Source organism: Papio anubis, unplaced genomic scaffold, assembly GCF_008728515.1.
Source record: "Papio anubis isolate 15944 unplaced genomic scaffold, Panubis1.0 scaffold195, whole genome shotgun sequence".
Lineage (NCBI taxonomy): Eukaryota > Metazoa > Chordata > Mammalia > Primates > Cercopithecidae > Papio > Papio anubis.
This window is the reverse complement of record NW_022161966.1, coordinates 37,975-56,065: the sequence shown is the minus strand read 5'-3', so window position 1 is coordinate 56,065 and position 18,091 is coordinate 37,975. Positions and strand designations below refer to the sequence as shown.

The window sequence follows — 18,091 nt, the reverse complement described above, 5'->3', positions numbered from 1 at the left end:
AAAACAGATATATAGACCAATGGAACAGAACAGAGGCTTCAGAAATAACATCACACATCTACAACCATCTGATCTTTGACAAACCTGACAAAAACAAGGAATGGGGAAAGGATTCCTTATTTAATAAACGGTGTTGAGAAAACTGGCTAGCCATATGCAGAAAGCTGAAACTGAATCTCTTCCTTAAACCTTATACAAAAATTCACTCAAGATGGATTAAATACTTAAACAGAAGACCTAAAATCCTAACACCCTAGAAGAAAACCTAGGCAATACCATTCAGGATGTAGGCATGTGCAAAGACTTCATGACTAAAACATCAAAAGCAATGGCAACAAAAGCCAAAATAGACAAATGGGATCTAATTAAAGTAAAGAGCTTCTGCACAGCAAAAGAAACTATCAGCAGAGTGAACAGGCAACCTAGAGAATGGGAGACAATTTTTGCCATCCATCCATCTGACAAAGGGCTAATATCCAGAATGTACAAAGAACTTAAATTTACAAGAAAAAGCAAACAACCCCATCAAACAGTGGGGGAAGGATATGAACAGACACTTGTCAAAAGAAAACATTTATGCAGCCAACAAACATATGAAAAAATGCTCATCATCACTGGTCATTAGAGAAATGTAAATCAAAATCACAATGAGATACCATCTCACACCAGTCAGAATGGTGATCATTAAAAAGTCAGGAAACATCAGATGCTGGAGAGGGTGTGGAGAAATAACACTTTTACACTGTTGGTGGGAGTGTGAATTAGTTCAACCATTGTGGAAGGCAGTGTGGTGATTTCTCAAGGATCTAGAACTAGAAATACCATTTGACCCAGCAATCCCATTACTGGCTATATACCCAAAGGATTATAAATCATTCTACAATAAAGACACATGCATATGTATGTTTATTGCTGCACTGTTCACAATAGCAAAGACTTGGAACCAACTCAAATGCCCATCAATGATAGACTGGATGAAGAAACTGTGACACATATACACCATGGAATACTACCCAGCCATAAAAAGGAATGAGTTCATGTCCTTTGCAGGGACATGGATGAAGCTGGAAACCATCATTCTCAGCAAACTAACACAAGAACGGAAAACCAAACACCGCATGTTCTCACTCGTAAGTGGGAGTTGAACAATGAGAACACATGGACACAGGGTGGGGAACATCACATACCAGGGCTTGTCAGGGGGTGGGGGGCTGGGGGATGGATAGCATTAGGAGAAATACCTAATGGAGATGACGGGTTGATGGGTGCAGCAAACCACCATGGCACGTGTATACCTATGTAACAAACCTGCACATTCTGCACATTTACCCCAGAACTTAAAGCATAATAAATTGTAGATATCAGGTACAACATAATGTTTTGAAATATATATACATTGTGGAACAGCTAAACTGAGCTAATTAACATATGAATTACCTCACATATTTATCACAGGAGAGTAAATTTCAAATGTTCTCATCATAAAAAGGATGTGAGGTGATGAATATTAATTAGCCTGATTTAATCATTCCACATAATACACATATAACATCACATTGTATCCCATAACTATACACAATTATAATGATTTTTAAATAAAATGGTAAAAATCACCTTATATTTGACAATAAATGTACTATATGAGAGTTATTCTTTAGTAATTAGAACTACAATAATGGCCCAGCCATACCTAGGTAAGTGAAGAAACCTCTGAGAACTAATATACTTGTGTTCATCCTTCATACATTTATCAGGCACCTACTGAAGTGCTAGTTGCTGAGGACAGGAACAAGAGGAGATGTTTCCTGCCTAGGAGGCTCCCAATTGGCTAGAGCAGATGACACTTTCACAGCTGATCATAATACAATATGTTAAATGCCATAAAGGCTGATGAATATTGTGCTCTAAAAGAGAGGGTGGAAAGCAGGAATGGACTGCACTGGCAGGGTTGGTTAGGTAATTTCAGGCATAGGGATCCTGTGTGAGCCAGCAAAGTGCTTGGAGGGAACAGCTGGTGTGGTCATGAATGGAATGGTGTGTGTGCACACACAGTCTGATTTGAAAATAATGCTCTGGCAGCTTCACTTATTAAGAATTTATACCACATGGGCCATTCAATGAAGAAATAAAAGCTTATTAAAATGCAATATTAAACTTCAAATTATTTACAATCTTAAATATATTTTTATTGCAATAAGCCCATGAAATAATATATGATTAAAATGTAATCTATAAAATTCATATTACATACTTGGATAGTAGCTGCTGAAAGTTAGTTCTCAAGACACACATCTTAGGTAACTAAGGGAAAGGAAGTTTTAAAATAGAAATAAGAATATGTCTCACTAAAGAAATTCTTCTATTTGAGACTGGACTACTTTTTGAGACGTAACAATCTAGTTGTAGGCATAATGTCACTAATTTTATCAACATAGGCTAATCTAGGTATTGTGTGAGAGTATACATGTATGCCAGTGTGTCAGTACACTATAACCTACCTAAAGTCATATTATTCTTCAACTTTCATGGCTAATTCTCATAAAAATGATTACAAGACTTTAATTGCACATTTTAAAAGAAAGTTCACCCTAAAAATACATATACATCTTGAAACATGGAATTTCAACTCATTTGGCAGCAGCTATGGAGACCCAAGTTTAATGAAAGCTTGTTAAAATTGCTTTTTCCTTGTTTTTAAATTTTTTGTAAAATAATCAAAACTCTATTGGCATGACAGCATTTTAAAATATTCAATATTATGTCTGCTGTGTGTGTCATTTGAAACAGACCTTTTTCTCAAAACATAATCAAAGAGAGAAGGGTTATGTTTGCATTTCTTTGTTCAAGGTGTTTATTGCATCTCAGAGGGCATACATGCACTGGGTTTTTAAACTGAAATACAAAGAAAGCCATTTTGAAATTGGTCTTAGGTAATTTTTCCCCATTACAGTGTATGTTATCCCCACAGTAAATTCAGATACAACCACTTTTAAATGGTACCATACATCTATTAAATAATTTGAAAAATAGGCAAACACCTTTCCAACCCAATATGCTTTTATGAAGAGCTGCCAAGCCACTAGCAACACTGATCAACAGTGACCTCATTTGTGCATCAAAATCTTAAGCCAAGCCATCAGCACAGACAGTATGACGACAAATTAAAACTTAAAGAATACAGTATGTACAGTAAAAGATACAATTCTCTGAATTAGTTTAAATCCTAATCACAATGTTACAACAAAACCTACTTTGAGCTCAATTGAAGGATGGAAGAACACTAGTCTACAAAACACACAAAGAAATACTAAATTAACAGATGTACCAAAAACCCACAGTAAAGTAAAATTATCTGCAGTAATATCTTTAAATTACAGATATACCTTGGGGTGCCTTCAGAATAACTTGAATAGTACCTCTCTAACTGCATTTTCATGAACGTGATACAAACAGACTCTTTACTTTTCAGTGCATTTAATCAAGAATGAATAAATAGGTCAATTTAGATGCAAAACCTGTCAAATATAATTAAAATATATATATTTTAATATAGCAGTGATAAATAGGAGATTCTTCCCATATGATTTTTCATTCTTGATAAGGTAGTTTCAAAGAGAAGTATTTATTATGGACATTAACCTTTATATTTTTTAAAATAAAATTTCTTAACATATACAGTGCCACAAAAATAAACATTTCTCACAACAGTTGAAGTTCCTGTGATTGGAAAAATGTACTCCACACTGAAAAAAGTTTTGTATATTTATGAGTGTTTTCCTTATTATCTGATATTATCGCACTATGCTTGTAACAGATACAGAAGAAAAGATAATTTATGGGAAGAGTTTCGGGTTTGTTCGAAAGTTATATGTACATTGAAACCTTCAAAAACACAGACACATCTTTCCAAATAGCTCACCACACAACAGCTGCATCATCTGTCCTCAGGCGAAGTCCAGAAAAGCACTAAAGGCATCAGTAACATCCATTCATTGTTTACATCGTACAATACACAAATAATCCAAATACACTACAATTTCGAGAGTAGGGATAACAGCTAAGGTAGTACACATTCCTAATGTTCACTTTCACGGCTGTGCTACACATTTTGGAAGAGAAGTTATGAGTAAGCATTGGGTTTGGTACTGGTGGCTCCCTTTGAAACTGAGCATCAATCTCATTTGAAGTCTCCAAATTCATTTATTTTCCTATTCAGTCACAAAAATTGCAGCTGTAAAGAAAACAAGAATTAGAATTAGAAAAAAAGAGTATTACATAGTCCTCAAACATTTTACCTCCCTTGCAATTTTACTTCACAGTTTCTGCAAACAACTTTTACATAAAAAGGTCTCTGCATGGACAAATTCACATTTACATACTTTTCACGGCTTTTTAAAACAAGCTTAACATTTTTAAAATTTAGCCAGAAATTAAAAAAAAAAACTTTTGAGGTATAGTTTCATTTTAATAATTATATCAACAAAAATTTGAAATTTAGACACATATTAAAAATTTTAGTAGCAGGACATTCGGTATAGCATTCAGTATCTAAGAGCAGCTAACCTTTAAAAACGTCAGCCAAAGAAAAAGGGGGCATGGCCACGACCTTACATTATTTTTTCATGTATTCAGTTACAGTGTTCAATGAGTCACTTACTAAACAACTGAACCAGTGACAGAATAGAAGAGAACGGAGAGATCCCTGGTGACTCAATGCCTTTTCTCAGCCACTTCCCACTCATCTCCTTGGCTAATTCATGCATCATTCATTTCTGCTGGAAACATTTGTGGGGTCTTAAGTCTTAGCCGCATAGATAACTCTTCATAAAATAGTCATTCTCTCTGTGTGTCTGTCTTTATCTGGCTCTGTCTCTGTCTCTCTTTCTCTGTTTCTCTCTCTCTCTCAGGTAAGGACTGTCTCAAGCATATCTGTTTCCTGTACTTATCAAAGTTCCAGGCATATGATTAGAGCAACATTTATTAAGAGGTGAATACAAGCTGCTCTATGCAGTTTCCTTGGTCACTCCTGAAAGTTATTAAGTGTTCATTGTCTCACTTATGTCTACATTAGCCAATCCAAAGTGTAATAGAAAAGTTGGGCATAAGGAGAGTTTACCTGACTGAGATGTCAATACCTTAAAATAATACATCATTAATCTTGTATATTAAAAAAAAATCAAGAATCCACAAAGATCTTAGTAGGCATTAGTGAAGGTTTTTAAGAAATACATGTAGCACAGTAGGTGCATACTGAAAACAACACTGGACAGAAGTCCAAAAACACTGAGTTCTTCCTTGTGGGACACTGGGCAAATTCCTTAATGCCCAAGGATCACTTCTTTTGGCTGTGAAATGGAGACAAAAAATTTCTGGCTAGTTTATCTCACATGATTGATCTCCTACTAAGAAGTGGATGTGAAAAGTACCATGTAAATTATGTTCGTCCATTCAGCAAGGATTTGTTGAGAACCTACCCACTGTGTTAGGTGCTGGGGTCAATAGTGAACATTTTTCCTTCATTAGTTTCCTTCCATAACTTCAGCATGACTCATTTCATAAATTATATGAAATTTGTGAAATTTAAAACTCGAACATTAGAAATTTAAAATTCTGCTTGAATGCAGAAATGTAAAGAGTAATAATCTAAGCTTTATGGGGCAAAAGAAGGATAAGCAAAATAAAAATACAATTATGCAGTCAAATACATTCTTAGATGATTTCTAAATGCAATAGTATAAATGTTGACTTTCTATAAATTCCAGTCATCACGTAATAAAGTGGCAATTTTCTAATTTACCAAGTAGCTTGGGCACCTTTTTGCTTTATTAAAGCTAATCGTTGTGCTTTCCAGGATAAGGACAATTTGGAGGTTACTTGTCCTCCCAGTTACATAAATTAAGACTTTAAAAAATTCTTAAAGATAGCTTTTAATATCTTTAATAAATTATTTTAATAAATTATTACTATTACATACAGCTATTCAACACGCAGAAATAATGAATACCTCTTGAAATAGCTAAGCATTATACAGCTCATTATTACAAGCCTACAGGAAAAGCTCAGTATTAGATACCTTAAATTGTTTACAAGAAATCCTTGATGTTAAGATCCGCTAATGGGTCCTTTGCTGGAGGTTTCTTGGGACTCTGAGTGGCAGGTGTAGGGCTTGGAGAAAGCTAATGGGAAAAAGACAGCCCCAAAGAGCAGGAATAAAAAGGAGAGGGGGAGAGAGAGAGAGAGAGAGAGAGAGAGAGAGAGAGAGAGAGAGACAGAGAGACAGAGAGAAAGAGAGAGACAGAGAGAGAAAAAAGCATTAGGCAGAACACATATCAAAGAAAACAAACATGCAGAAGATTAGATGGTTAAAGGCTTATAAAATCTACTTGTTCTACATAGTCACAGAGTTGTGTTTAATTCTGGACTGGTAAAATATACTTCAACTGATATTTGGCTTTCTTGAACTTCTCTGACATCGGATTTAGCCAAAGTAAAATTTAGGGACTCCAGTAGAACAATATGGATATGACTTAGGGAAGTTGTGAAAAACTAGTAACATAAAGATACTATGAACAAACAGTAAAACAAACAAACAAACAACTGTTTTCTCTATACAAAAGCATTTTTACTTTGAGTCATTAGTACCTCTAAACTAATAAAGCAATTTAAATGGCTTTTCTTATAGTGAGAGTGAATTTGAAGGAAAAATAGGAAACAGTTTGCAGAAAGCTATTTAAGAAATTACTTACACTTATTAGCTAAATATACTAGAATTTCATATACATTCTTTTAAGTGAAAATCAGTCAAGTTTGAGGGCACTGTTTATTTCACATGACCAAATAGTTTCCTAGTAGTGAATGCCACTAAATTCTAATGCAATCTATTCAGCTCTCAGAGAAGGCTAAAACTTATTATTAAATACAATAGGAAAGAATCATATTGGACTTGCAGCAAAAGTAACAAATAATTAACTTGCCTTGTTTCTGTTTAACCAGAATCTAAATTATTTTTTCATTGTGTCACAGATACAACTTCCGGGAGCTGACTTTTACAGGACACAAGGTCTTGAAAAATCTCATGTAGTCTATAGAGTAATAGTTGACATCTAGGCTTTGAGTCTAATTAATCTCCTATGCTTGTAGTAACATGCTGGGACTGTGGGCCAGTGATGTATATTTTTATTAGTTCAGCAAACAGAGTTCCAGAAGTGTAGATTTTGAGCTTTGGTCCTATGTCCAGAAACTACTGACTAATTATATTATCTATTTGTCAAATTTCCATGTTTAAAACTGGGACATGGGCTGAGTGTGATGACTCATATCTGTAAAATTCCAGCACTTTGGGAGGCCGAGGCAGGAGGATCACTTGAGGCCAGGAGTTTGAGACCAGCCTGGGCAACAAGGCGAGGCCTCATCTCTACAAATAGTAAAAAAAAAAAATAGCTGGGTGCAGTGGCTTGCACCTGTGGTCCCAGCTACTCAAGAGGCTGAGGTGAGAGATCCCTGGAGCCTGGGAGTTCAAGGCTGCAGTGAGCTATGAGTGCACCACTGCACTTCAGCCTGGGCAACAGAGTGAGACCCTATCTCAAACAAACAAACAAACAAACAAATAACAACAAAAAACCTGGGATCTGCTTCATAGAAATATATAAAAAAAATGTAAGGCTTGAAGTTCCTTAGATCAACTCAAAGATTGGTCCATTATTGATAATTAGGTGAGATGACGATATCATACCAAACAATGCAAAAATGCTAGGATAGTCCTGGCATCAGTAATAAAAAAACTACTTTGTTTTCTGAAGCTACCAACTCAACATTTATTTTATTATCTAGTATAATTATGCTTCTCCTCTGATATAGGAAATATAATCTAAAAATTACATAAATATGATGTATCATTACCTGGCTTATTATGAATTCAATTACTGATTAAAACAATGTATTTCCATGATACTATCTATCTTTTATTTTCATTCTTCTAATTAAGTAAATTGTTGCTAACATTGGTATTACACAAGAAAAACAACTGCCTTAAGTAATAAAATTATATTCATTTATTTCTGAAGCTTTCAATATATCAAACACAATAAGGTTAAAAGAAATCTCAGTAACATTGCTCCAAGTTCATAATAACAGAAATATTTCTTTTATTCAAAAAGATGAGAGTCATGGATCTATTCAAACATCAAGGAAACATTTATGATAAATGAGATCCCTTAGAATTTAAGTATATCTAAGTTACACTTAACCACAACCATTATACCCAAAACCTTCCTCACTGTCCCCAAAAACAACACTACACAGGGTTCAGTAGTCTTCAGGTAGACTAGAAAATTTCTCCTGAAGCCAGTTATGGCCAGTAATAGCCATGAAGGCTAGGGCTTCTCACGTTCTAAATTTCTGTCTTTCAACATCCACTATTCTTTCTCTTGGTCCCTGTTGCTTTTGAGGGGCAAAGTGAAGAAGCTGAAAGGAAATCTTGGTAACAGGTCCATGGATTTAGAGATGCATCAAGGAAGCAAAAGGGATTAAGGTATACTCAGAAAGTTCACAGCAGGTATTCCACAGATAAGACAGTATAAATACTGATTTGATAAGTTAAAAATAGTATAGGACTGAAAACATTTACTCATAGCATTAAAATATATTTGAGCTATTTGGTCTAGTTTGTAAAGCATGCTGCTACCAAAGTAGTAATTTGGTGTCCTGACTCCATCCAAGTCAATTTCTCATGAGGAAAACTTCTTTGGTTTGACATGTACCATCACCTCAGCCAGACAATTTAAAAGAGGAATCAGGAAAGCATGATTCATCACTAAGACTAGCACCTCTAGCAGCAAAACGGTTCAACAAAGTGTAATATATTTTGTCATTTTTGAAGAGGAAGTAGCACAGTGTGTAGTAAGGAATTTAGCTTTACCTAAACTGAGGTTTTTCCTTTTCCCAGAAAGGTAACCTCTAAATCCTTCTAATTTCCCAAATGGTAGGTGTGTCTTTGTTATTCAAGGTGGGCTCCAGGAACACCTGACAGTTTATGCTAACAAGGTGACTCAGAGTGGAGGCAGAAAGCCCAACCATGTGATTTTAGGGCTGGGTCTTTGGGCCGCATGAAACCAGTCTGATCTTCAGAGGGGAACAGGGGTTGAAGATTGAGTTCCACAAAATGGGTAACAATTCAACCAACCAATCCTACATAATGAAGCATCAATAAATGCTGGACGCTGAAGCTCAGGTGAGCTTGTGATACTGCATGTGTACTGTCACACGATGATGCCCGGAGAAGAACCCACCTCTGAGGACAAAGAAGCTTCATGTTTAGAACTTTCCCAGATGATGTTTATGTATCTTTTCCTATAACTGGATCTAATTTGCATCCTTTTACTACAATAAAACTCTTATAAGTTTAGTGCTTTCCTGAGTTCTGTGAATCATTCTAGGAAACTGCTTAACCTGAGGGTGGCCATGGAAAAACCTCGAATTTGTAGTCAGCTAGTCTGAAGTGGGGGTGGCCCCAAGGACTCACAAATGTGTGCTTTTTTTCTGGAGTGAGGAGATTCTAAAAGGGACTATTCTCACAGACTATGCAGTTTGGCAAACTTATTGCAGTTAGTGTCACGAGTCTTGGGCAGACATGGCAGTCTGGAGTACTGTGCTGCCAACCTTTCTGGGTAACACTGGGAACACATGCTAAAACTACAGACTAGCAGCACCCACTTCTCTGGGACAAATGCCTTGGATGCCCTGAATATCTGGATGTTCTCAGGAACCAATTTGAATTAAGTAGGAAGACAATGGAGGGATCTTTAGACAGTAAGTTATTTCCATCATTTTTTCCCCCAAATCTCACACTTTTGTAGATCTGTCTTCCATGCTCCCTTTACTTCTGAAGCAACAGGTATGAGAATTACATTAGGTAAAAACACTTTTTAAACAGTTTGCTACACCAATGTTTTATACTTATTAGTTAATGTCACTGGCTGGTTTGTGGACATTGAACAAACTGACCTGCGTGCCAGGTACAGCAGCAGCTCCAAAGGGCGGCCTCATCATGGGCTGTGCAAACATGACTGGCTGCTGAGGCATCATGGGCATGCCTGTCCCAGCAGGAGGCTGAGGAGGAAGAATGGAGAGTGGTTCAGAGCATGAGTGGAACCCACTAGGGCACTATCCTGACATTTATTGCTTTTATGTACTTCTGACAATATTTGAGGAATGCAGGACTATGAGGAAGTATAATTTGTAATTCTAACTAGGGATAATGTGAGGCTGTACTGTGAGGGAGAGAGTCGCTAAGGTGGGTGGGTAGCATAAGCCTGGTTGGCCACATGGTATCCTCATCCTAACCAAACTTTATTGTTGTTTATTCATCTTCTCTAAGCATAATTCTTGGAGAGATAAAAATTTGTTTCTTTATGAAAGATGGTCCTAAAATTGGCTGGTAAAATTGGTGAATAAACAGTCCTAGTATAATAATTAAGGGTTGATTTTGATGATGGGCTAAAGCTATTTGTAAATATTCTAGTAAAAATGATATAACAACGTACTATAGAAATTAATTTGATGGTAGAACATATTTTATGACTGATTTTGTCACTTCATGTGTAGACTACTTAAGGTTTAAAGCAGATGACAACTTTTTAAGTTTTACTTACTATGTTTTGGGAAGAATTATATTCTGTAGGAATACTTACTAATTTGGGATCTGGCAAATAATTTAGAAATGTCGATTACAATTTTTAGCATAGGTCATCACTCACCATTCCAAATCCTGCTGAAGGTTGTCCAACCGATGGGGCCCCGGCAACAGGAGGAACTGAACTGGTTGGAGGTACAGCTCCTTGCTACACAGATAGACAGACAGACATACACATACAAATAACACAAAAACACACAAAACAAACAAAAAGAACAATATAATTTGGTTATTGTTTATTTATTTTAAAGATGGGGTATCACTCCATTGCCCAGGCTGGAGTACAATGGCATGATCACAGCTCACTGCAGCCTTGAACTCCTGGGCTCAAGCAATTCTCCCACCTCAGCCTCCTGAATAGCTGGGACCATGGGCACATGCCACCATGGCTGACCAAGTTTTAAAAATTTTTTGTAGAGATGGGTCATGCTATGCTGCCTAGGCTGGTCTCAAGCTCCTGGCCTCAAGCAATCCTCCTGCCTTGGCCTCCCAAAATGCTGGATTACAGGCAAGAGCCACTGTACCCAGCTGAACATAATTTGGTTTTAAAATGACAGAATTTTAAAATGAATGCATGTCAAATATGTATGAGTGGATATGTAAAGAAAATCTCAAATTTCAGTTTTAAATTTAAAAAGGAAAATGGTTTTAGCACCACATCAATGATATAAACAAGATTACTGACTTGATGTTCTCTGTTACAGTGTCATTTGGACTTGCTGGCTTGCAGTTTGCTCACAACTTTGGACTTTCTCTCTATCTTTTTAGACCCATCCTCACTGGAAATGAGTCAAACTTCCCTAAGCTTGTCTTTTCCTATCATCATATCCTCTAATGGTATTGGGTTAGACATTTGAGAATTGTTCTAATCTTTCTATATGGCTCCAATTTATATTAAGCAAGGTTTACAGGTGGATGTGGTGGCTCATGCCTGTAATCCCAGCATATTAGTGGCATTCACTACTAGGAAACTATTTGGTCATGTGAAACAAACAGTGCCCTCAAACTTGACTGATTTTCACTTAAAAGAATGTATATGAAATTCTAGTGTATTTAGCTAATAAGTGTAAGTAATTTCTTAAATAGCTTTCTGTAAACTGTTTCCTATTTTTCCTTCAAATTCACTCTCACTATAAGAAAAGCCATTTAAATTGCTTTATTAGTTTAGAGGTACTAATGACTCAAAGTAAAAATGCTTTTGTATAGAGAAAACAGTTGTTTGTTTGTTTGTTTTACTGTTTGTTCATAGTATCTTTATGTTACTAGTTTTTCACATCTTCCCTAAGTCATATCCATATTGTTCTACTGGAGTCCCTAAATTTTACTTTGGCTAAATCCAATGTCAGAGAAGTTCAAGAAAGCCAAATATCAGTTGACGTGTATTTTACACTTATATTAGGAGGCCGAGGCAGGAGAATCACTTGAGGCCAGGAGTTTAGGAACAGCAACACAGCAGTATGGGCAATGTAGCAAGAACCCATCTCAACAAAAAAAATTTTAAAAGTTAGCTGGGCCTAATTTTTGGTGGTGTGTGCCTGTAGTCTTAGCTACTCAGGAGGCTGAGGTGGGAGGATAGCTTTAGCTCAGAGCTTGAGAATGCAGTGAGTTGTGATAGCACCGCTGTACTTCAGCCTGTGTGACAAAGTGAGACCCTGTCTCTAAAAAAACATCAATAACAACAAAAACCTTCCATCAAAGAAAAAATCCAGAACTAGATATCTTCATTGGTGAATTCTACCAAATATATAAAGAATTAATATCAATTCTTCTCAAGCTTTTCAAAATAAAGGTAACACTTTTTAACCATTCTTTGATGCCAGTATTACCCTGACACCAAAGCTAGACAAAGATATCACAAACAAAAGAAAACTACAGCGCAATATTCCTTATGAATGTTGATGAAAAAATTCTCAACAAAATGCTAGCACACTGGATCCAGGAGCATATTAAAAGATTATACACCATGACCAGGTTTTACCCAGGAATGCAAGGTTGGTTTAATATATGAAAATTAACACATGCAATACACCATATTAATAGAATAAAATAAAAAATTACATGATTATAGTTAACTCCTATAATTTATGTTACCTCAGCATCTATTTAGGATACACCTTTAATTTTCTCATATCAGAAGCAGGGCTTAGTCACTCTTGACACAGTTTCTAGTTCTCTGCCTCCTCCCAGTTCCTTCAGGTGGTCATCTAGATATCTGCTTCATACCAACACCTTCCCTATGGGATAGCTAGATACAACCTACTTGATTTACCCCACTGTCCCCCACACTCTGCAGAGCTAACTGTACAGATATGCCACAACAACCAACTCTCAGTCACAGCGTCATTCCATGGAACTTGTGCCTGCTTGCTGTAAACCTACCAATTAAATTCCTGTGGAAAATCTGCTTGGGTGATATACTAGACCCCAATAAAGGCCTTGGCCCACAGATCCCTCACTCTCACTCTCTTTTGCTCCTACCCACTGGTTGAACACATGTGTCCTGGATGGCTCCCCACTTCCCTTTGGCATGTTGCCCTCTTCTCCCTGGAATCTGTACGTTTTATTACTTACAGATTCTGTAATTTCATGTGTTTTATTGTATGCCTCCTCTGTGTCTCACTTGACTGACACCTAACTTCTTTGCAGGTCAAGTTCTCTTAGAGAGTGGCTATGTTGGTAGAAATAACACAGTTTAGACAAGAGCCACAAGGGCATTTGCCAGTATAAACAAGCTTCCTGTGAGAGAGACATCTTAGACATGAGGCTTCCACCACAATAAAGAAGTATCCCATGAAAGGCACATTGTAAACAGCAACCTGCTTTTGAGGCCTGTCAGGGCACGGTTAGAGTTTGCAGCCACTTTCCTAAGAGAGACCTGAAAAACGAATAAGGGAAAATCACAACAATGATCATATCAATAGATGTAGAAAAGCATTTGACAAAGTCCAACAGCTTTTCATGACAAAAAGTACTCAACAAACTAGAAATAGCACGGAAATTCCTCAACCTGATAAAGGGTATCTGCAAAAAGCCCACAGCTAACATCATACTTAGTGACTGAAAAAAAAAATGACTGAAAGCTTTCTACCTAAGAATAAGACAAGGAGGTTCTGAAAGTTCTAAGTCAGGGCAGTTGGCAGGAAAAAGCAAGAAATGGCATCCAGGTGGGAAAGAAAGAATGAAACTATCTTTATTCATTGATGACACAATCTTTTTTATATACAGAAATCCCTAAAGAATCCATATACAACAAAACTATCAAAGCTAATAAACATGTTCTTCAAAGTTGCAGGATATAAGACCAATATACAAAACTCAGTGCAGTGTTCCTGTGGAACTAGCAATGAACAATTGAAAAATGTAATTATGAAAACAGTTCTACTTATAATAGCATCAACAATAAAATATTAAAAAATAAATTTAACAGAAATATGAGACTTGAACACTGCAACTATAGAACATTGTTGAAAGAAATTAAATAAGATCTAAACAAATGGAAAGACACCCTTTGTTCATGGGTTGGAAGACTTAATATTAAGATGGTAATAATCTGCAAATTGCTACACAGATTCAATGAAATCCCTATCAAAATTTCAACCACTTTTTTTTGGAGAAATGGATAATCTGAACCTAAAATTTATACAAAAATGCAAGAGAACCAGGATAGCCAAAACAGTTTTGAAAAAGAACAAATTTGGGGGAATCACACTTCCTGGTTTCAAAACTTAAAACAAAGGTACATTAATCAAAACAGGTGGTACTAGCATAAGGACAGACACATAGATCAACATAAGCAAATAAAGAGTCTGGAAATAAACCCACACATCTATGGATAATTTTTTTTCTCTTTCTTAAATTATTCAGCCCAATATGTCAGATGGTCAATTAATTTTTGACAAGATTATCAAAATCAATTAATCAAGAAAGAATAGTCTCTTCCTTTTTTTCTTTTTCTTTTTTTTAGACAGGATCTTGCTCTGTCACCAAGGCTGGAGTGCAGTGGCATGATCATGGCTCACTGCGGCCTCTAGTTCCCTGGCTCAAGTGATTCTCTACTTGCCTGGATCAAGCAATCCTCTTATTTCAGCCTCCTGAGTAGGTGGAACCACAGATGCATGCCACCACACCCGGCTAATTTTATTTTATTTTTTGTAGAGATAGGGTCTCATTATGTTGCTCAGGCTAGTCTCAGACTCCTGAGCTCAAGTAATCCATACACCTTAGCTTTCAAAAGTACTGGGATTACAGGTATGAGCTGTTGTACCCAGTCAGAATAGTCCTTTAAACAAATAATTCTAAGACAACTGAACTTCCACATGCAAAACAATAAATTTGGACCCCTATCATATAAAAAAAAGAGCTCAAAATAGGTCAAAGATTTAATGTAAGAGGTAAAACTATAAAACTCCTGGAAAGAAACATAGGTAAAAAATTTCAAGACCTATGATTAAGGCAATAGTTTTTAGCAATATGACACCAAAAGCACAAGTAATAAAAGCAAAAAATAGATAAATTGGAGTTTATCAAAATTAAGAACTTTTGTGCATCAAAGGACACTATCAAGAAAACGAAGAGCTAACTCGCAGAATGAGATAAAAATATTGGCAAATCATTTATCTGATAAGCATCTAGTATCCCGAATATGAAAGATCTCTTTCAACTCCATAATAAAAAGACAACCCAATTATAAAATGGGCTAAGGATATTGTAGGGTAGCAGAATATGCCACCCCAAAATACGACACTTTGGCATAATAATTACTTTGAGCTGAAGGCAACTGAAAAGAAGCAGATACAAGAAAAGCTCTCCTCCTTCTCACTATTTGGAAAATAAATTTACAGAGATATTTCTCCTCCCCTCTCTATCAGGGACAAACGTTTATCACCAGAGACAACTTGAGACCCGAATCAGCCTGAAGAGGGCATCAGAACAAAATACCTAACAAACTTGACTAATTAGCCTTGAACTGCCATTATTTTCTCATATATTTGCCACCTTAGAGAGTCAAAGTCCTTTTCTTTTGTCTTGTGACTTCTCTAAAAATTTATTGTTCCTTTGCTAAGATGCCACCTAAGCCCATGTTCTAATCAAGCCTCTGAGTTACTCATCCTGAGCGCTCCCATGAGTAAGCATGATGCATGTGCTAATAACTTCTGTTTATTCCTTTTAATTTGTCTTTGGTCAGTCCAGTGTTCACAGCCCCAGCTAGAGAGTCTAGGAGCGTAGTAGGAAAAAAGAATTCTTCCTCCTCTACAACATAAATAGACATTTCTCTAAAGAAGATATACAAATGATCAATACACACATGAAAAGATGTTAAACATTGTTAGTCATCAGGGAAATACATATCAATGTCATAATGAAATACCACTTCATGCTCATTAGAATGATATAATAAATAATGAAATGAAAAATAACAAGTGTTGGGAGGATAAAGAGAACTTGAAACCCTATGTATTGCTGGTGGCAATGTAAAATAACGTAGCTGCTATGGAAAAGCTTGGCAGTTCCTCAAAAGTTAAACATCGACTTACAGATGACCCAGAGTTCTATTCCAAATAGAATTGAGGATATATGTTCATATGAAAACTCATACATGATAATAAAAATTTATTATGTGTAACAGAAACAACATAAGTGTTCATCAACTGATGAATGGATAAACAAAATGTGATATATCCATAAAATGAAATATATTCAGCCATAAAAATGAAGTACTGATACATACTTCAATATGGATAAACCTAGAAAATGTTATGCTAATTAGTAAAAGAAGCCAGGCACAAAAAGCTATAAGGGTAAGGGGAAATTGAAAGAGACTGCATTTCTTTTTGGGGTGATGGAAATATTATGAAATTAGATAATAGTGATGGTTTTGCAATGCTGTAAATATACTAAGAATCATTGAATTGTATACTTTAAGTTGTTAAAATAGTGAATTTAAATGTTACGTGAATTTTATTTCAATAAAAAATTTTTCAAAAGAAATAAAATACCTATAAAATTATATTTCACATTAATGCTTTACCCATCATTTCAATAGGGTAGGTGGTAGGCTATTTACTAGACCTGAATTGCATCATTAGGACTTCAGGCTATAAAAGAGAAAAGGGCTTCATTAGTTATCAAAGCAAAATAAACCTGCAGAAATTCCTGATCAAATAAATGGTCAAACAATTTGAAGAAATTGTCTGAGTTAGTCATTTTGCTAAAATGGTAGATTAACTCTTAGATTCAGTGGTGATAAGATTTTAATTGGGATGCCACTTGACTGGTACAGCTCTAGCACCTTGAGTTCTCATGTAAGCAAAATGAAGCCCAACATAAATAATAAAATGAAACTGGAGACTTTACCAATCAGAAATTGCCAACTAACAGATTCTAACTAAAGACTTTATCAAGTAGAGATCAACAACTAACCTCTATTTAGGGTCTTTCTATTCTGATCAACCAAATATATTTTGTTGTACTTCTCTATCAGCCAATAGAAGTTCATGGTCCACACTGCTGTGCTGGAGCTCTCTGAACCTCTTCTGTTTCCGACTGGTACCTGATTAATGGATCATTCTTCACTTAATAAACTCTGTTAAACTTGCATAATCATAGCTCACTGTAGGCTCAAACTCTAGGGCTCAAGCAATCCTCCTGTCTCAGCCTCTCATGTAGCTTTTACTACAGGCATGTGCCACCACACCCAGCTAACTTTTTAATTTTTCTAGAGATGGGGCCTCACTATGCTGCCCAGGCTGGTCTCAAATTCCTGGCCTCAAGTGATCCTCCCGCCTCAGTTGCTGGGAGTATATGGGTAAGTCATTGCACCCAGCTCAACTCTGTTAAATTAATTTTGTCTAACGCTTTTCTTTTAACAGTGATCTTCTTGCAAAATGCACATATTTCTGAATTGCAAGTATCTTCCCACTTCTTCGATAAAAAGTTAATAGGTCTGCTGTGCACTGTAAAACACATTCGAATAAGTAACCCAGGAAGCACAGGGCTCCTGATGGCAATGATGACAGAACCCTGCCAGCAGACATAGTTCAAATTCAAGTCCTGCTAAGGTTTTTAGATCTAACTTGGGTTCTGTGATCTGAAAAATGTTATAGCTACACCTCTAAGAAGCAATTAAGGGAAATTTGGAATAAGTGGGGAAAAGTAATCTTAGTTCTTATCAATCAATAAAAACTTTAAAAAGGCAGCAAAAGGATCCCCCTTCCCAAATCTGCATCCTTCATCTCCTTCTCAATAGCAAAGACCTGTAGATTACAAGGAAAATTGGGAAACACTGCTTTGCTGCTTCTGAAGCACTTGTTTCTGGTGTCTCTAGCTTCTTTTCCTTGAGTATTCCTAGAAAGAGACTATAAAGGAATAGAAGGATGGAAGAGATCAACCGGGGAGGCAGGG

General features: G+C 36.1%; 1 protein-coding gene across 6 annotated transcripts in view; it reads right to left on the bottom strand.

Annotated features, from left to right (window-relative positions):
• Positions 1-2,822: 2,822 nt before the first annotated feature.
• Positions 2,823-18,091, bottom strand: part of LOC116272780 (clathrin coat assembly protein AP180-like) — a 47,802-nt gene continuing 32,533 nt past the window's right edge. For 5 of the 6 annotated variants that reach the window (XM_031661578.1, XM_031661574.1, XM_031661576.1 and 2 more), the window contains 4 exons: positions 10,755-10,838; positions 10,003-10,107; positions 6,074-6,176; positions 2,823-4,231 (listed from right to left, as the gene is read on the bottom strand). In XM_031661578.1, the coding sequence (XP_031517438.1) occupies positions 6,084-6,176; positions 10,003-10,107; positions 10,755-10,838 (282 nt within the window). In that variant the 3' untranslated portion in view covers positions 2,823-4,231; positions 6,074-6,083. The remainder of the gene's footprint in view (positions 4,232-6,073; positions 6,177-10,002; positions 10,108-10,754; positions 10,839-18,091) is intronic. The other variant, XM_031661575.1, reaches the window with a different exon arrangement.